Source organism: Giraffa tippelskirchi, chromosome 2 (genome assembly GCF_054371585.1).
Source record: "Giraffa tippelskirchi isolate mGirTip1 chromosome 2, T2T-mGirTip1v1.2.pri, whole genome shotgun sequence".
NCBI classification, from domain to species: domain Eukaryota; kingdom Metazoa; phylum Chordata; class Mammalia; order Artiodactyla; family Giraffidae; genus Giraffa; species Giraffa tippelskirchi.
In genome coordinates this window covers 65,833,544-65,851,272 of record NC_137276.1, presented here as the reverse complement: position 1 = coordinate 65,851,272, position 17,729 = coordinate 65,833,544, and the positions used below count along the sequence as shown (strand labels likewise).

General features: G+C 50.7%; 1 protein-coding gene across 2 annotated transcripts in view; it reads left to right on the top strand.

The window, feature by feature from the left end:
- Positions 1-8,638: 8,638 nt before the first annotated feature.
- ADAMTS14 (ADAM metallopeptidase with thrombospondin type 1 motif 14) overlaps positions 8,639-17,729 on the top strand; it is a 94,851-nt gene continuing 85,760 nt past the window's right edge. For both annotated transcript variants that reach the window (XM_081568010.1, XM_081568001.1), the window contains exons 1-2: positions 8,639-8,720; positions 10,489-10,931. In XM_081568010.1, coding sequence (XP_081424136.1) covers positions 8,639-8,720; positions 10,489-10,931 — 525 coding nt within the window. The remainder of the gene's footprint in view (positions 8,721-10,488; positions 10,932-17,729) is intronic.

The following is a 17,729-nucleotide window of genomic DNA, read 5'->3' as shown; positions in this document are numbered from 1 at the left end:
AGCTTGAAATGATCCCAAGAACATGTAAACAAGAGGAGGTGGCTGGGAGTATTTACAAAACAGGCGGTGGTGGGGGATTTGGCCACAGGTGTAGTTTGCCTGCCCCTGGTTTAGATTAAAAGACTCTTCTGTGACGCATCAGCCAAATGCCTTGTGTGGACTTTGTCTGGACCCTGGTTTGAACAAAGCAAGTCTTAAAAGTAAAATTAACAGAACAAAAAATTCTGTGACAGTTGGGGAAATTTGAACAATGATTCGATATAGGATGGTTTTAAGGAATTGTGGTTAATTTTGTTAGGTGTGACAGAGACATGATGGTTTTTGTTGTTGATGTTGTTTTGTTTTTAAAGAAGAGAGTTGTTGTTCAGTCACTAAGTCGTGTCCAACTCTTTGGGACCCCATGAACTGCAGCACGCCAGGCTTCCCTGTCCTTCACTATCTCCTGGGGCTTGCTCAAACTTATGTCCATTGAGTCAGTGATGCCATCCAACCATCTCATCCTCTGTCCCCCCTTTCTCCCCTTGCCCTCAACCTTTCCCAGCACCAGGGTCTTTTCCAATGAGTCAGTGGCTCTTTGTATGAGGTGGCCAAAGAATTGGAGCTTTAGCAGCAGTCCTTCCAATGAATATTGAGGACTGATTTCCTTTAGAATTGACTGGTTTGATCTCCTTGCTGTCCAAGGGACTCCCAAGAGTCTTCTCCAGAGCCACGATTTGAAAGCATCGATTCTTCGGCACTCAGCCTTATTTATGGTCCAACTCTCACATCCATACATGACTTCTGGGAAAATCATAGCTTTGACTATACGGACCTTTGTTGGCAAAGTGATGTCTCTGCTTTTTAATATGTTGTCTAGGTTTGTCATGGCTTTTCTTCCAAGATGGGGAAAAAGTGGAAACAGTAATAGATTTTATTCTCTTGAGCTCCAAAATCACTGCGGATGGTGACTGCAGCCATGAAATTAAAAGATGCTTTCTCCTTGGAAGAAAAGAAGAGAGAGTCTTTATCATATTAACTACTGATACTAAATGGGAGATTATGCCTGAGATCCAACCACCTTCTAGGGTATGGAAGGTAGGGAGTAAAGAAAACAAGACCATTTATGTGCTGGTAATGATTGAAGCTGGGTTATAGGTAATAGGGTGGGGATCTTCATACTATTTTATCTTCTTCAGTATATGTTTGAAAATTTGTGCAGTAAAATTTTTTAAAAGTTGGGACAAGAAAGAACTCCCTCTTCCATTGCCTCTGGTGATCATCGCATCTGGTGAACATATGTTACTGGCGCTAATGCAGCTATCTTGTGACTAAGAGGGGATAAGCTGGAGGGTGAGATTAACCACCAAGCCTGGCAAAGTGAAAAAAGGAAGGAACTGGGTGCTGGATGGTTATGTTGGGTTGCCAGATTAACCAGCCCAGAATGTGCCTGCTTCAGTATTCCATATTATGCGGGGTAATAAATTAAGCTAATATTTAATTTTTTTGTTGTTACATGTAACTCCACTGATCTAGAAAGGGGAACAGAATGGAGGCCTGGCTCCTCTCTGCTGCAGGGTGCCACCATGGCATCTAAGGGGACACCAGCGTTGTAAGAAAGGTTTGTGAGAAGTGGGTCCTTGCCAAAACTCTGAGTTTTTCTAGCAGATCCAAGTGGCTCCAGGAAATGGAAGCAGTCCCTGCTTGTGGCCTACCTCTCTTGAACCCCAAGGGGCCGGTGTCAGGCTGCACTGGGCTTTGGCTAGAAGGATGGGATGCTAATATTTCAATCATAGACTGCTAGTTTTTGGAGAGGAAATGGCAGAAGCAGAGTTACCGAAGGACAGCTGGCCTTTCTGGCATCCTTCACTACAAGGACAGAGAGAGCTCTTCTCCCTGAACCCTCAACACACAGTAACCACAACCACACAACGTCCACACACAGGGCACAAACAGCATTGTTTCTAACTGATCTCATGGTTCAGCTGGTCTCAGGGGTATCAGCTGCTCTGTAATATATGACAAATCACTGTGGTTAACTTAACCCATCCGGGTCTCCTAGATACGGTCATTAGACATTTGCCAAAAAATGTGCAGAGGGAATTCTGGGGGATAAAAGGAGAAGGTGATGTGGGGAAGGGCCACAAGGCACGATGTCTGGTTCCTCTGGATGCCCCGGAGCTCTGCCCAGGACTCAGAGGTCACATAAACTCAAGCCCAGGCTTTGGAGATGAGATGGGAGGTGAGGGGGGCAGCCTTCTATAAGGAATAGGTCCCAAATCCTCAGTGAGTCTGTTTTCAGTCCCAATTTGGCCCTGATTTTCAAGGCTTTGCTTACGACAGTGACTATAGGCTTCCTTGATAGCTCAGTTGGTGAAGAATCTGCCTGCAATACAGGAGACACTGGTTTGATCCCTGGGTCGGGAAGATCCCCTGGAGAAGGGATAGGTTACTCACTCCAGTATTCTTGCTTGGAGAATCCCCATGGACAGAGGAACCTGGCGGGCTACAGTCTATGGGGTTGCAAAGAGTCAGACATGACTGAATGACTAAGCACACGTGTGTGCACACACACACACACACACATCTTGTTGTTCAGTCACTCAGTTGTGTCTAACTCTTTGTGATCCCATGGACTGTAGCAACCCTTTTAGATACCATGGACTGCAGCACACCAGGTTTCCCTATCCCTCACCATCTCCCCGAGTTTGTCCAAGTTCATGTCTATTGAATCAGTGATACCATCCAACCATCTCATCCTCTGTCACCCTCTTCTCCTGCCTTCAATCTTTACCAGCATCAGGGTCTTTTCCAATGAGATGGCTGTTTCCATCGGGTGGCTAAAGTATTGGAGCTTCAGCTTCAGCATCAGTCCTTCCAATGAATATTCAGGACTGATCTCCTTTTGGATTGACTGGTTGCATCTCCTTGCTGACTAGGGGACTCTCAAGGGTCTTCTCATGTACATATATATATATATGTATATATATATATACACACACACACATATATATGTAAAATATGTATATATATTTATGTATTGGGCAGTGCCATGTCTTGGTTGCAGCACACAAGATCTTTTAGCTGTAGCATTTGAAGTCTTAGTTGTGGCACGTGGGATCTAGTTCCCTGACCTGGGGTTGATCCAGGGTTCCCTGCTTTGGGAGTGTGGCATCTTAGCTACTGAAGCATCAGGGAATGCCCTCAAGTGGTTCTTAACTGGGATCATCAGAATCCCCTGAAGGACTCATTAAAACACAGATTATCTGGCTGCACCGTCTGAGCTTCTGATTGAGCAGGTCCAGGGCCTGAGAATCTGCATTGATGATGGACTTTGAAGTGATGCCTTTTCTGTTGCTCTGGGGAACCCTGATTTGAGAACCACTGGCCTAGAACTTCTTGGCAGGACAATGGGTCTCAGGTATCAGGAAGAAGACAGTCAAACTTTTGTTTGTCGTCACTTTGGGCTGAGGTGGGAGCCAATGATAGATGGCCAGAGAAGGCTCATCCAGGGTGGGAGGAGCCTAGAGTGGTGATGCTCTAAAGTCGTCTGACCAGGAACCAGGAATCTTGGGGTGTTATTTTGCTTCTGAGTCATCTTGCTGTATGACTTGAAAAGATCGTGTTTGCTCCCTGGGCCTCAGTTTAGTGCTTTATAAAATGAGAAGATGGCACTTTTCTGTATGTGTTATAGTTTTCAAGGGGGTTGAGGATAGAGACTCCAAGGCGGTTGTGAGAATGGAGGCAAGTATGCAAAGTGCCTGGTCAGTAAGTGGCAGCTGTGATGACTACTTCGTTATTTTTAATATGTTTTCAAGGCTTGGGGGAGACACAAAGGCAACTCTTCTCCCCCATCTCTTCCTGGAGCCTAGTGACCTTCATGTTGATGGTAGAATCAGAACTTGCAAGTATATGTCTCAGGTTTCCCCCTGGAATGATTATTCTGGGAAATACTAAACTCTCCAAATTTTCTTTCTTTCTTTCTTTTTTAAAACAGCTTTATTGAGATATAATTCACATACCATAAAATTCATTCTTCCAAAGTGTACAATTCAGTGTTTTTATTATATTCAGGGAATTGTGCAACCATCATTTCTATCTGAATTTAGATGGAAGTCCCAAATAGCCATTAGCAGTCACTCCCTATTCTTTTCCTCCCCAACCCCTGGCAGCAGATAACCTACTTAGTATCTCTATACAGATTTATCTGTTCTAGCCAGCTTTTATACATATCTCCCCAAATTTTCTATGAACTGTTCCTTCTCCAGCCCCCCTTTTGATTATTTAATATTTATTGAGGGTCCATTAGGTGCCAAACACAGGACAGGCACTGAGGATGCAAGATGGAAAAAAAAATTCAGACAATCTCCCTGCTCCCTGTGGAACCCATGATCTAGGGGGGAAGCATATGTTATCTGTGAATCACACTGAATAGGTAAAACTTAACAGCGAGAAGTGCTGTGAAGGTCACATCACAAGGGGATGTGACCTAGTTGGGAGGGCAGGACAGGCTTCAGACAGTGACGACAGGGATTGTCTGGGCAGAGGCAGGATAGAGCATCCAGGACAGAGGAGACAGCCTGTGCAAAGGCCCTGAGGCAAGACGAGCATGGTGCATACCTGGAGCTAGGCTGGAGGGCTGTGAATGTATATGTCTCGGGTTTCCCCCTGGAATGATTATTCTGAGAAATACTAAACTCTCCAAATTGTCTTTCTTTTTTAAAGCAGATTTATTGAGATATAATTCACATGCCATAAAATTAATTCTTCCAAAGTGTACAGTTCAGCGTTTTTATTATATTCACGGAATTGTGCAACCATCGTTTCTATCTGAATTTAGGGGGGACATAGAGGCAGCAAGGTCAGCAGGACCATCCTGTGCAGAGCCTCAGAGACTGTGTTAGGGTGTCTAGTCTTCATCCCCAGAGTAAGAGAACCTCTGGAGGTTTATAGCAGAGGCAGTTACATGACCTATGGTGTGTTTTAAATATGTCCTCAGATGCAGTTGGAGTAGAGGTTTCAGGGGGCAGAGCTGGGGGGAGAAGGATCTGTTAGGACAAACTTACAGCAGTGGCCAGTGAAGGGATGCTGGTGACCTACTGGGGTTGGGGGGCACGTTTGAGATGGAAGTAGCTGTATTTGGGGGCCCTTTGGAGTAGATTCCACAGGGCTTGGAGTTGAGTTGGTGACTAGGGTGGCCTGGCTGTCAGGCTTCCTAACTGGGTGGATGGTGGCGGCTCTCACTGAGCTAGGGCAGGATTCCCTCTCTCCTTGCCCGAGTGTGTCAGAGCCCAGCAGGTCACTGGTCACAGCAGGAGTTATAAGCAAGGGATGCTCTGTGTGTGTTTCAGGGTAACATCTAAAACACAGCAGCTGGCACTCAATGATCGACAGCCACCTGCTGTGCCCCCGAACCGTGACAACACTGCACCACCACTGTGTCTTGCTCTTGTCCCCCCTGCCCCCTCCCAGGGGCTGCCTGGCTTCTTGCTGTGGAGACCTGTCTCAGGCTGAGACTCTTACTTTTTTAGGGGGCATCTGTGGCTCCCCCTATGAGGGGAGATTTTTTTTTGTCTCAACTGGAGACCACTTCCTCTTCCTTTTGGAAGGTGGAGCAGGGGAGGGAAAGAAATGGTGCCTGGAGGAGACAGGCTGTGCTCCTGCTAGTGAGCTAGCAGGTGCCCGGGTTCTGAAGCCAGGGGTCCATTCTCGCTCTAGCTGGGTGAGTAGAGGCAGGTCCCCTCCCTCTCTAGAGGGCACCTGTGAAATGGAGGGTGGGGCACTGGCTTGGAGACTGTCTCAGGGCATCTCCAGCTCCAGTCTCTGGGGTTTTGTCTGTGCTCGGAGAACAGGCTGCCTTCCTCCCCAGGGGGTGCTCACAGGTGACCCCGCTCCTTCATCCACAGGCTGCTTCACCATCCCCCTCTCCCCTGGTTGTCAGGCTTTCTCACACACCTGTCACGTCTTCCAGGGGGTTGCTGACTGTGCAGTGCAAGCTGTTTGCATCTCCTCATTCCCTACCAGGGCCTTGGATGGGAGGAGTGTTGGGCAAGTGTCGGAGGGCTGTGAGCATGAGAAACATCCAAGCCATTTCCCCACCCATGTAGGATCTCAGGTGAGAGACTGGGGACTCAGAACTTGCCTTCCTTGGGGAGTGCCAGCAGATGCCTGTAGATTGCTTTGCTCTGGCTCTGATCTTCTCCAGAAACAGGGCCGGCCACCCAGCCATTTCCCCCACCTTCTGGCCCAGACTCTGCACTCTGCTCTCATGTCCCCTCTTCCCAACAAAGGCTTCCTCAGTAGAAAAGAGCTTGGACATACATTGTTTGCCAACACAAGCAACCATCGTAGCCCCAGGGAAGGGGGTTGGAGTAGAGAACCAGGGTGAGGCTTTGCTCTCTACTTGCCAAGACTGGCTCCAGGGAAGGCTCCAGCCCACAGTTCATGAGTCAGGCTGCTGGGGTCCCAGCTGTAGTCTCTCCCTCTTGACTTAATCAAGTCTAAGGCAGGAAGTAGGGGGTGGAGTCCAGGGAGGGCCTTCTGTTACCACAGGGCCCCCCACTCTGCAGCTGGGGAAACTGAGCCCCTGAGAAGGGAGGCAGGCCATTTTATCCTGAGCTCCCCTGCTGAGTTCGTGGAGGGCCAGAATGGAGACAGTTCACTGCCTCTCCTGCAAGTTCCATTAACATATGGGTCCCCCTCACACTCTTGCTTCATCAGCCCTCACACACAAAATCACACTCTAGCCCTTGACTTCACAGATCTTAAAGAACCAGAAAGGGGAGAAAGAGAACTCTATTCTTGCCAGACTTAATATAGATCAGTTTGGTAATGCCATTTCAAATAACTGGATGCTCTGATGTTGCATGGAATAGAACACACATTGCATTTCCACAGGACTTCGGAGTTTATGTCTGTGGCTCCCGGTATCTTCACTCTTTGACCTCACCTTTGACAGAGGAGGAGTGCAATACAGAGAAAAATGACTTGCCCTTGGTCACTTTGTGTTGGGCAGAGTCTAGCCCAGAACAGTCTTCTGACCCCAATCCTTGTCTCTCTCTCCCACTCAGCACTAGATTCTGGGTTCTAATGCCAGCTCAGCTGCAAATGAGCTGTGTGACCTGAGACATGTCATTTCAGCTCTCTGAATCTGCTTCGTAAATGTACTGGCCCTCCAAAATCCTGATGTCATTTCATTCATTCCATGAATGCTGCCTCTCAGGAGGCCCTGAGTCAGGTCCTGGAGCTGTGAGAATGAGTTTTCTAGCTCTCTGCCCACAAAGCGGGAACATATTCAGAGCCCAGGGAGGGTATAGACTAGGAAACCTCATGTGGGGAGAAAACAGCAGGAACCCAAGTCCTCTTTCAGGGGACCCAGAAATTCCTAAGAGAAGTCAGGTCAGAGAATTTCCATCCACACGTTGGCTATGACAAAATGTCTGAACTCAGAAGCAGAAAGATTAGGGGTCTTCATACACTTTACAGAAAGATTCTTTTATTTGGCGATTCTTAAAAGCAAAACTGCTTTCTCCAATTCCCATCTCTGGATTTACAGTGCATTTACAATTGTTAGGAGCACATTTATAGAGTAAAGCAGGAAAGAAAGCAGGAGTTGGGCTTTTTGCCTGACTACTGAACGGGTCTCAGCAACATTGCAAAACCAGCACCCATTCTTATCTCTTAGACTCATTTTTTCCCACCGAAGGCTGTTTGGCCGATACGTGGGTGGTAAGTTTGGAAGCACAGGATGGTTATCATTTACTGAAACCTAACTATGTGCTATAATTAACACCCATTTCACAGATGAGGAAGCTGAGATGCAGAGCTAGGATTTCAATCAGGGCTCTTTGACTGTAAAGGCAGGGCTCTCTGCCCACCTTGCTCAGCCCCGCTCTGGACTAGGACACAGATCAGTCACTGCACTTGGGGGCAGGTGACTAGATTCCAAAATGGATAGATTCAAAGGGTGGAAGAATACTGAGGGCATCAAGACCGTTATGAGAGAAAGGAGACCCTCTCAGGGCGGAGGGTGGGGGTGGGGGTGGGGTGTTCACTATCTCCCATCCAAAGGCAGTGGGACATCCCATCGGCCCAGTGGCTCTGGAAACAAGTAAAGTAAGGGGGGCCGTCAAGTAAAGCGGAGCGGAGGAGCCTAGGAAAGTAAGGGCCGTCACTCCGGGGGAGCCAAAGAGGCCGAGGGGACACTCGCCCAGGGCGCCCGGAGCCCCAGCTCTGGCTCCGCGTGGCACTTCCGATCCGCGCCCTGTGCCCCGCCCACGGGCGCTCTGCGCCCCCTGCTCCGACCCGCGCCCGGCCCCGCCCCGCCAGTGTGCCCACCCCCGGCCCGCCCCGTAGTCCCCTCGCCTGGCTCCCGGAGCGTCCAGGAGCGTCGAGGCGCTGGCGGACCGACCCGCCGGCAGTTGGCACTGGGGACGCTGGCGCGTCGGTCGCTCCGCTCTCCCGCCGGCAGCCACGGGCGCCCGGAGCCAGCGGTCCAGGCGGCGGCGCCGCGCAGGGGGCCGGGATCGGGCGGCAGGAGGCTGCGAGGCGGGAGGCGGCGGCGGCGGAGGAGGAGGCGGAGGCCGGCCGGAGCCCCGATCGCGCCCCAGCGTCGCTTGCAGCCCAGAGCTTGGGGCTCGGCGCCCGCTCGGCCCACAGCCACATGGCTCCTTTCTGCGCACGGCTGTCCTGCCTGTTGCTCTTGCACTGTGCGCTCTGCGCCGCCGCGGGTAGCAGGACTCCAGGTGCGTGCGGGTTGGGTGCGTGGGGGCGCACCGGTTCGGTATGCACGAGGGTCGGGGTGGCCCGAGGTGCCCAGCAGCGTTGAAGTGGGTGGGAGGCTGTGCGCACACTCTGGCTGTGCTCTCTTTTCTTCCCCCAGTGCCGCCGAAGCTGTCGGGGATTTCTCTCCGTTTCTGGTGCGAGACTCCGAAGAGACCCCAGGAGAGGATTGGGGGAGAGAAGCCTTTTCTGAGGGGCTGTGTATCTGTCTCTTTGTCTCAGTGTTTCTTTCTCACTCTCCTCTCTCTCCTCTTTCACTGCCTTCTCTGTCTCCAGCTTGTATGCATGTGTGTACAGATAAGTGCCTGTAGGTGTGTGTCAAGTGGTTGCCCCGCACCCCAGTGAACACCAGGCACTCACACTCTTGCACAAACACACACATATCTCTCTCCCCCAGTATTGTCACCCTGAGCCTTGCACACACCCTCTCGCAGACACCAGACACACTCCACCGTCACCCGTGCAGAATGGGATGCCCTTCTGGTGTCTCTGAGCATGGGGAGGGCGCTCTGGTCTTTCCCCGGCAGAGTGCCTGCTTGTTTGAGCTCTGTTCATGTACGAAAGAGGATCCCTTTGGCTGAAATTTTGAGGGTCTCCTGCTGAGCTGGATAGAACCAGAGGAGAGTTCGTTGTCCCCCACCCCTCATAACTGCCTTGGGCACGAGGGATTTTCAGGACACATCATTTTCTAGGTTTTTATCAGTGCAGTGAAGGGGGCTGGGAGGCAAGAGATAGAGCCGTGTGGAAATGAAAATTCCTCCCAAGCTCCTATCCATGAATCACTCGGCCTGGAAGCCAGGGAGCTGTCATTCCTGCCCAGCCTGGCTGGGCTTAGCGAGAGCTGTGTAAGAACGGGCCGCTGGCACGTAGCCTGGAGCATGGGGCCATGACCTCACACTTAATTCAGTCCGAGTGGGCAGGTCACCCGTGCGTCTCCTTTTATTTTTGAAGATCTATATTTACCCAGCTTGGGGCTGGGCCATGTAGAAATTTCGGCAGCCCTGTGCTGCTTAAAAAAGTTTCCTTTCTAAACTTGGAAAAACGTAGAACCTGTATTCCTTCCCTTCCCTCTCCAGCTCCTCTTTTCTCCCTGATGCATGCCCAGGATGCCCTGAGTTTCTAGGTGTGTTTGTTTTGCCAGCTGTGTTCCAGGAGCTCAGCGAGGAGGGCCCTACCCTAGGCTGGGCTGGTGACTTCAGTTCCCTGGGGAGTTTGGGCACCCCTCTCTTTGCCCAGGGGCTTTCGGGGAATTTCGTTTGTAGTGCCCAAGTTGGAAGGTTTGTTGCTAGAGTGACAGGATTCTGTTTGGCATCATTTACTTTCCTCTGCTAAGTGTAACAAAGACCTGGGGATTATTGCGAGCAATTTGTGTCTAGCAATTTATGAACTTGAACACCCATCATCTGAGTGCAGAGATCCAAGAGCTGAGGAAGCACTGGGTGAGAAAGGGATGAATTTGGGCTAAGAGGGTCCCTCCAAAGTGACCGTCAAGGTTGCAGATCCTTTCCTGTCCCCATGGGGTTTCCAGCTTTGCAACCCGATGAACTGTGCCTGCCAGGCTCCTCTGTCCATGGGATTTTTCAGGCAAGAAAACTGGGGTAGGTAGCCATTCCCTTCTCCAAGGGATCTTCCTGACCGAGGGACTGAACCTGCATCTCTCGTGTCATCTGCATTGCAGGCTGATTCTTTACCTGCCAAGGCATCCGGTAACTCTTTCTTTATTTCCAACAGAGCTGCGCTTCTCAAGAAAACTCAGTGACTATGGTGTGACAGTGCCCTGCAGCACAGATTCTCAGGGACGCTTCCTCTCCCACGTGGTGTCCGGACCAGCGGCAGCCTCCGCAGGGAGTATAAAGGGGGACAGGCCGCCCTCACCACTGTCACACTCCAGTCACCTGCGGGTGGCTCGAAGCCCACTGTGCCCTGAAGGAGTGACCCTGCAGCCTGGCAGGACGGGGCGCTCCTCCCTCTACTTCAATGTCACTGTGTTTGGGGAGGAACTGCACTTATACCTGCGGCCCAACCGGCGGCTGGTTGTGCCCGGAGCCTCGGTGGAGTGGCAGGAGGACTTTCAGGAGCTGTTCCGGCAGCCCTTGCAGAGAGAGTGTGTCTACACCGGGGGTGTCACGGGCATGCCAGGGGCAGCTGTCGCCATCAGCAACTGCGATGGATTGGTAAGGGACAAGCCTCTCATCAAGTTGCACTCCCCCATCCTCTCCCTCACTTCCCACCATCCCCCCCTCCGCCCATGAGCCAGACCAGTGTGGTTTTCTCCTTGGCTCCCATGTGTTTGGGGTTCCTGTGGGCATGGCCTGAAGTTTGGGCCAAGTTGGGGGCTGCGTTGCCTTCCAGAGAGAACCCCACATGCCCCACTGGCCACCAGGTTCACACTCTGTTGGCTTTAAAGTGGCCAAGATAGGATGGTACCTTATCCTGTTGATCCTCCACCATCTACTGACACACCGGGACCACTGTTCACCTGTTAGGGATCTGGGTACAGATGCACGCAGGTGTGAGGCAGGTGTGCTTTGCTGGGGTTGGGTCCTGGCTGCGCCACTCATGAGCCACCATGCTTTGGATATGTTACTTGCCCTCTGGTGGTCCTTTCCCTTACATGTGGAGCGGTGTTTAATCTGCACATATTTACTGTGCGTGCTCCTGTGTCCAGGCTGGCGGATATGGCACTGCCTAAGATAGACATGGCCCCTGCCCTCCTGGACCTGATGTGCTGGTGATGACAATATGACCAACCTCACCAGGCAGCATGGCCAGTGGTTGGCACCTGCTTGGCATATGGTCAAGGCTGTCAGTGTCATCTGCTGTTACTATCTTTACTACTATGTCCTTTCTCATGCCCCACTGTCTCTGGCCGCGAAGCCAGCCTGCTCTTCTGTGGCTCTCTGCTCTGAGTTCCCTTTCTTAGGACTCTGTTTTCCAAGGCACAGGGAACCTCCTGCTAGTTGGTTCCATGTTGCAAACCAGAAAGCCATGGGTGGCTTCTGTCCTTCTCACACTCAACTCCTGCTGGATCCCATTTCCCTCGCTGCTCTATCTGCTGTGTGTCAGGCCCCTGTGAGCCTCCGTGGCAGCTCCAGGGCCTGGATGGGTGCTGTTTTCACGGTCTCTGCTTTACCAGGCACAGGCTGATGTGTCCAGGAAAGGACCTGCTCGCCCCTCTGCCTTTCAGCTTTAAAAGAGGGATGAATCATTTGGTGCAATTGTAAGGGGGGTTCTTTCCTCACTGGCAGGGCTGGGAACACTTCTTACCATTTTCCCATTCTTAAGAAGTGTCTTCCTGCTCAATGTCATGGCTCTTTTGTCTAGATCAGTGTTTCTCAATCTTTTTTTTCATTATCGTCCCCCGGAGGAGCCTTTTAGATACGTTTCCTCTAATTGCTCCCTGATGAAACCCTAATACCATAACTATATTGAATATGTCTTTAAACTCTCTGTGTATCTATGCTTTATGTACAAAATGCATGAATTTTTTTGCTTCCCGAAGAATCAATTTTTGCCCATTGGAGACACCAGAGCCCCCACTGAAAGGCATGGTCTAGGCAGTGGTTGTTTCTTAGAGTGGAGTGTATACCAGAATCACCTGGAATGTGAGGGTTCTGTGGAGCAGACTTGGAGGAACCCAGACGGGAAGGCCAGCTGGAGGAGGCTGAGACCTTGTCCTGCTGCCAGGGTGAGCCTTGGCTGCCAGCCCACCCTGGCTCAACAGTCCAGCGACTCTCCTCAGCAGGAGCCCTCAGTTGGCCTTGGCTAGCACTGTGCAATGGCCACCAGTTTGGGTTGAAAATCTAGAGTGACATGGGAAGTCATCCAGAGACGCAGTGTCTTTATGACAGAAAGCACCAGTGCAGGTCGGTGGCTTGGGCTGAATGACAAGGTCACCTGAAGTCATCAGTCACATGGGCTGTAAGCTGTTCGGTGACAGAGATGGTCTCCTTGACCACCTCCATTAATGTCTATGGGGATCTAAACAAAGGCTTGAGTGGTGATCATTGCCAGTAATAGATAGCTACCCACCCTCTTTGCACTCTGGAAACCTTGTCATTGAACCAGCTCAGCAGGTGTTGACAAGTGGTCACTGGACGCTGATATTGATGACTTGTGGTGGCCTCTGAGTAAACGTTCTCATTGGCTGTGTGACCTGGGCAGGCCACTTCCCCTCTCTGGGCTTATTCTTTCCATTTGTCCAAAGAGGGGCTGCCCTTGCTGCTTGCTGGCAGATGGAAATCGATTCTGCGTGACATTTGCAGAAGTTGGGTCCAGTGTCAGAGGCTGTCCACAGATAGGCTTCTGGAAGCCTGTTCCACAGTAGAACTGAGGCTCTGGGAGTGCCTTGCCTGGTCCCTTCGCCTTTGGTAGGAGGAAGAAGTGGATGTCGTGGGCTGGGCCCCTGCTTGTGCCCTCAGCTGTCTCCAGAGACCAGTCCCTAAGTCCAGCTCTCGGGAATCTCCCCAACCAGTTCCCTGACAGGGATCACGGTCCAGCACAGAGGCCCCCTGCCCAGGCAGGAATTTTCTCACTTCCAGTCCCCTCCAGAAAACTGCCCTATGTCCCATGAGATCAGATGCTCTTCTCTCTCACCCAGCTGAGCCACCTTGGGGTTCAGAGTCCACAGTGCAACCCTTCTGATGATCAGATTTAACTCTGCATCTTTATGTGCCCTCTGGATTTAAACCCCATCTTCCTGCATATCTTAAATACTAAAATACAGTCATTCATTCCAGAAAAATATGTAATGAGAGCTGGCCACAGGCTGGATCCACAGGGAGATGGAAGAAAGTGCAAGTGACACAAATAAGAACAGTGACAGTCACAAGCCATAGCCATAGCCTAGGCGCAGCACACACTGTCATATGCATTCGTTAAGCTCATCCGTTATGTAGGTGGGGAAACTGAGTCATGGGGAGGAGATACGGAGATAACACAGATAGCTTCTATTGGCACAGGACTTCATAGTTTGTAAAACTTTCAGTTGTACAAACTATGCACAACTATGAGTTGTGTATGCATATAGAGTTGTTGCCCTGCCTTGCAGTTAGGTCCCTGCCCTTAGGGAACTTGGGGTACCCCACACATAGCTTCAACATTAACTTTTTGGTTTTCCATAACATAGTGGGGATGGGTACTTGGCAAGTAGGAGTGATTATTATTGTTGTCTTAGCAAAGATGATATTTGAACTGAGCCTTGCAGGATGAATAGAAGTTTGTTAGTGCCAGAGAGGGAGGAGGGCGTTCTGGGCAGAGGAAAGAGCTTGCCAGTGAGGGAGCAGCATGCTGGTGGGGCCAGGGAGGGGATCCTAGAAGACACACTGGGCAGGTGGGCCTTGCTCTGACCATGAAGGAAGCACAGGATGGGAGAGGGGGCCCAGGACAGTGATGTGGCAGTCTGTCATCTGAGAAGTCTGGGCCATGTGTTGGGAGACAGGACTGTGTGATCCCAGGCAAGCTACTATCCTGGGCCTCTCTTGCCTCCTGGGTGTCTCCTGGAGCCTGGACTGGATAAGCTCAGAGCCCTTCCACCTCTGGCATTGGTACTTTGTGACACAGGGCAGGCCTTGATGGAGGAGCTTGAAGCCAGGCTGCTGTAAGTCTATGGTTGACTGCCGCTTCCTGGTGGGGCCTGGGGCCTGTTCTTACCAGGTCTGGGCAGGGCAGCAGGTGCAGAGATGAAGGACATTAGTCCAGAGCTTGGCCTTCATGGCCTGGCAGACTTTCCAGCTGTAAATGGTCTGAACAAACCCACCTTTGTGTGGACAGCCTTGCAGCCTTTTGGACTTGAGCTGTTCTGGTGAGAAGTGCTGTGTCTAAATAGGTGACTTGATCCTCATTTCCAGCTGGAATCTGCAGTGGGAGGCAATGACCATGACCTCTTCCACTTCTGTCATCCCAGAGTCGCTCACCATGGGCACCAGGACAGATACAGGCGGATTCTGTGCACTGTGGTTAAATTCATACCTGAAACTGAGGAGCAGACACGTTATCTTACTTCCTATTGACTCTGCTGGAAGACCTGGTGTGTCAGAGTCAGAAGGGGGTCAGAGGAGGGACCCAAGAATGAAGAAGCTAGGATCCCTGCCCTGGATGAATCTGGAGGGTAATGAGACTCAGACATAAAAGCAGACAGATTGCAACCTTTTGTGAGGCAGCAGGGGGAAGACCCATTTGTTTTGATTAGGTCATCAAGGAAGACTCCTAGAGGAGGTAGAATTGGCTCAAGACTGTTCAGACATTACAAACACAAAAGTGTCAGGCCCTTGGTCAGCAAGAGAGAACTGCTGATCCACGGCAGCCTTGAGGATGTGTAGGGGTGGGGGATAAGGGATGTGGGGAGGCCCAGTCATACCTGTAGGGGGTTTCCTATGGGGTTGGGGGCAGCTGTCAGACATTGGGGTCCCAGATTGGGAGTGGGCCCGGGCAGTGGCAGCAACCTGCTGGACTACTCTGCAGGGCTTCCCTTGGGGAGCCTGAGCAATCAAAGCGGCAGTCCCCTCAATGCTCCTGTGACCCTAAACCTCAGGGTCTGTGGGCAGGGAGGGCCTGGGTCATCTCAGGACCCCTGGTGGGAGGCAGGTGCAGAATAGACTGTCTGCTAATAACTGTGGCTCTGAAGTCCTGGGAAGCACGTGAAAGCCTAGGATGGGGGCCACTTTGTGAGTCCTGGAGGGATTGTGGGTTGCAGGAATGGGGTCAGCAGAATGGGGCCCCTGTGAACCATGTGGAACCCAGGCAGCCAGCCTCCTGAAGGCCACTTACCCCACTGCTGTCTCTGTCTCCTGGGGTTGAGCCTTGCCACCTCTGCACTGGGGTGATGGGGGCCAGACTGCCTCATGTCCTCCCTTTGCCCTCAGTGCCCCTGTGAGTCACAGGCCTGGCGCAGAAGCAGCCGCACGTGTAAGATTTGTCACCATCTGGTTCTGTTTTCCACCCTCTGTAGAACGTGCATTTTTAATGGGTTACAGAGGAGACAGACCCCTGGCAGGCAATGTGGGGAGAGGGCAGGGGAGGCTGATGCCGGCTCTGCTTCCTGCCCCTGCCTAAAGTGCAAGTCCCAGCAGCATTCTGAACCTCAGTCCTTTTGTCTTTAAAATGGAATCACAGTGCCTGGTGGAGGGAGTGTGTATTGGGGATTGACAGTTTAAATGGTCCAGGGTTTCTTAATGAGGTGATGAGATGTCCTAAACTTGATTGCGGCGATGGTTGCACAACTTTATGCAGATACTAAAAACTATCACATTCTGTACTTTAAATGGGTGAATTGTATGGTACATGAATTATGGTTCAATAAAGCTGTTACCAATAGTACTTGGCCTATAGAAAGCCCTGTAACAGGCATTTTTAGTCATTAGGAGGAAAAAGTGATTTTTAATCATTAGGGTGGCAGAAACTGTGGGGTCGCTCTACTCTAGTGCAGATTAGCTGTGTGACCTTAAATAAATTTCTAAATCTCTCTGTGCTTTGGATTCCTCATCTGTAAGGAGGCAAGGAGAACAGTCATCTATAGGTGTTCAGAGGATTAAATAAGTAAAAAAGCGAAGGGTCTGATATATGTTCAGCCTTAAAATATGGGGATTATTAATAGTAACATTTGTTGTTTTTAAAGTAATTACTACAATAATTACAGTTATCATTAATGGTGAGAAATAACTGTAAATATTGTTAAAGTCCCTTGTACTGCAATGGTATGTAGAGTATCAGTGCTCTCTGATGTGAGCCCTAGGCTACCTCTGGTTCCCAGGTTGGCCAAGCCCTGCCTTCCCTCTGCTACGGCAACTTTCTCTGCAGAATGAGTCAAATGATGCTTGTTCAGTGCATGGGAATATATAATGACTGGTCTATAATACCAGTCGTATCCGGACAGATCCGACTTTTAGTCGGATCTGAAAGTATCTGGACAGATACTTTCCAGGGCAGGCAGATACTGAGAGGTGCCAGGTGGAGCATTCTGTTAACAATCTATGGGCCCCTTCCCCCAGCCAGGTCCTTGACCAGGCTCTGGTGATGCAGGGTTGAAACTCACACCTCTCTCCCTGTACTCCAGAACCTACAATTTAAAGAGAAGACAAATATGCACACTAGACAGCATGAGACAAGTTCTGCATAAGGTACTTGGTAGGAGGCCTGCAGGTGAGTAGTAAGGAGAGATACTCAGGGAAGGCTTCTTCACCAACTGAGCTGAGACCTGAGTTCGATCCTGGGGTCGGGAAGATCCCCTGGAGAAGGAAATGGCAAACCACTCCAGTATTCTTGCCAGGGAAATCCCATGGATAGAGGAGCCTCATGAGCTGCAGTCCATAGGGTCGCAAAGAGTCAGGCACGACTGAGTGACTAACTCAACTCAGGGAAGGCGTCACAGTGGAGAGTACTTTTGGACTGAGTATAAAAGCATAAAAGCATCAATAAGAGCTTTTAAAGCCAAGAGGTAGGAATTGTAGGCATTCATAGGGAAGGAAATCTTGTGTCTTCATAGGATTCAGGAAATGGCAAGTCTTCACAGCTCTCTATGGAAGAGGAGAGTGATGAAAACGTAGTTTAGAGAAGCTGTGCCTCCCTGTGGAGCTCAGCCTTGCCCCTGGGCCATAGGGAGCCATGGGAGGTTTGTAAGCAGGAGTCACATCTGTATTTTGGGAAGATGCTAATCTTTCCAGCTGCATCCCAGCACGGTGCCATTGTAGCAGATTTGCCTGGGACTCATCGGTGTCTTTGTGCCAATATCCATCCTTGCCCTGGGTTTGCTCCTTGCTGGTTAGGGAGTAAGTGAGCTTTCCTGACAGCTCCTTGGGAAGCTCCTGGCCCTGCCTTGCTGTCTGTGCCTGTCCTGGGATGTGGAGTATGAGACTTGGAGTTTCAGAGATGCCCTCATCCAACCGTCCAGCATGCCTGTCCCTATACATCTTGACCTGTGGGCTGCCTATCTCTACACGTCTGTGCCAACAGCCATGGAAGGGGCAGAGGATATC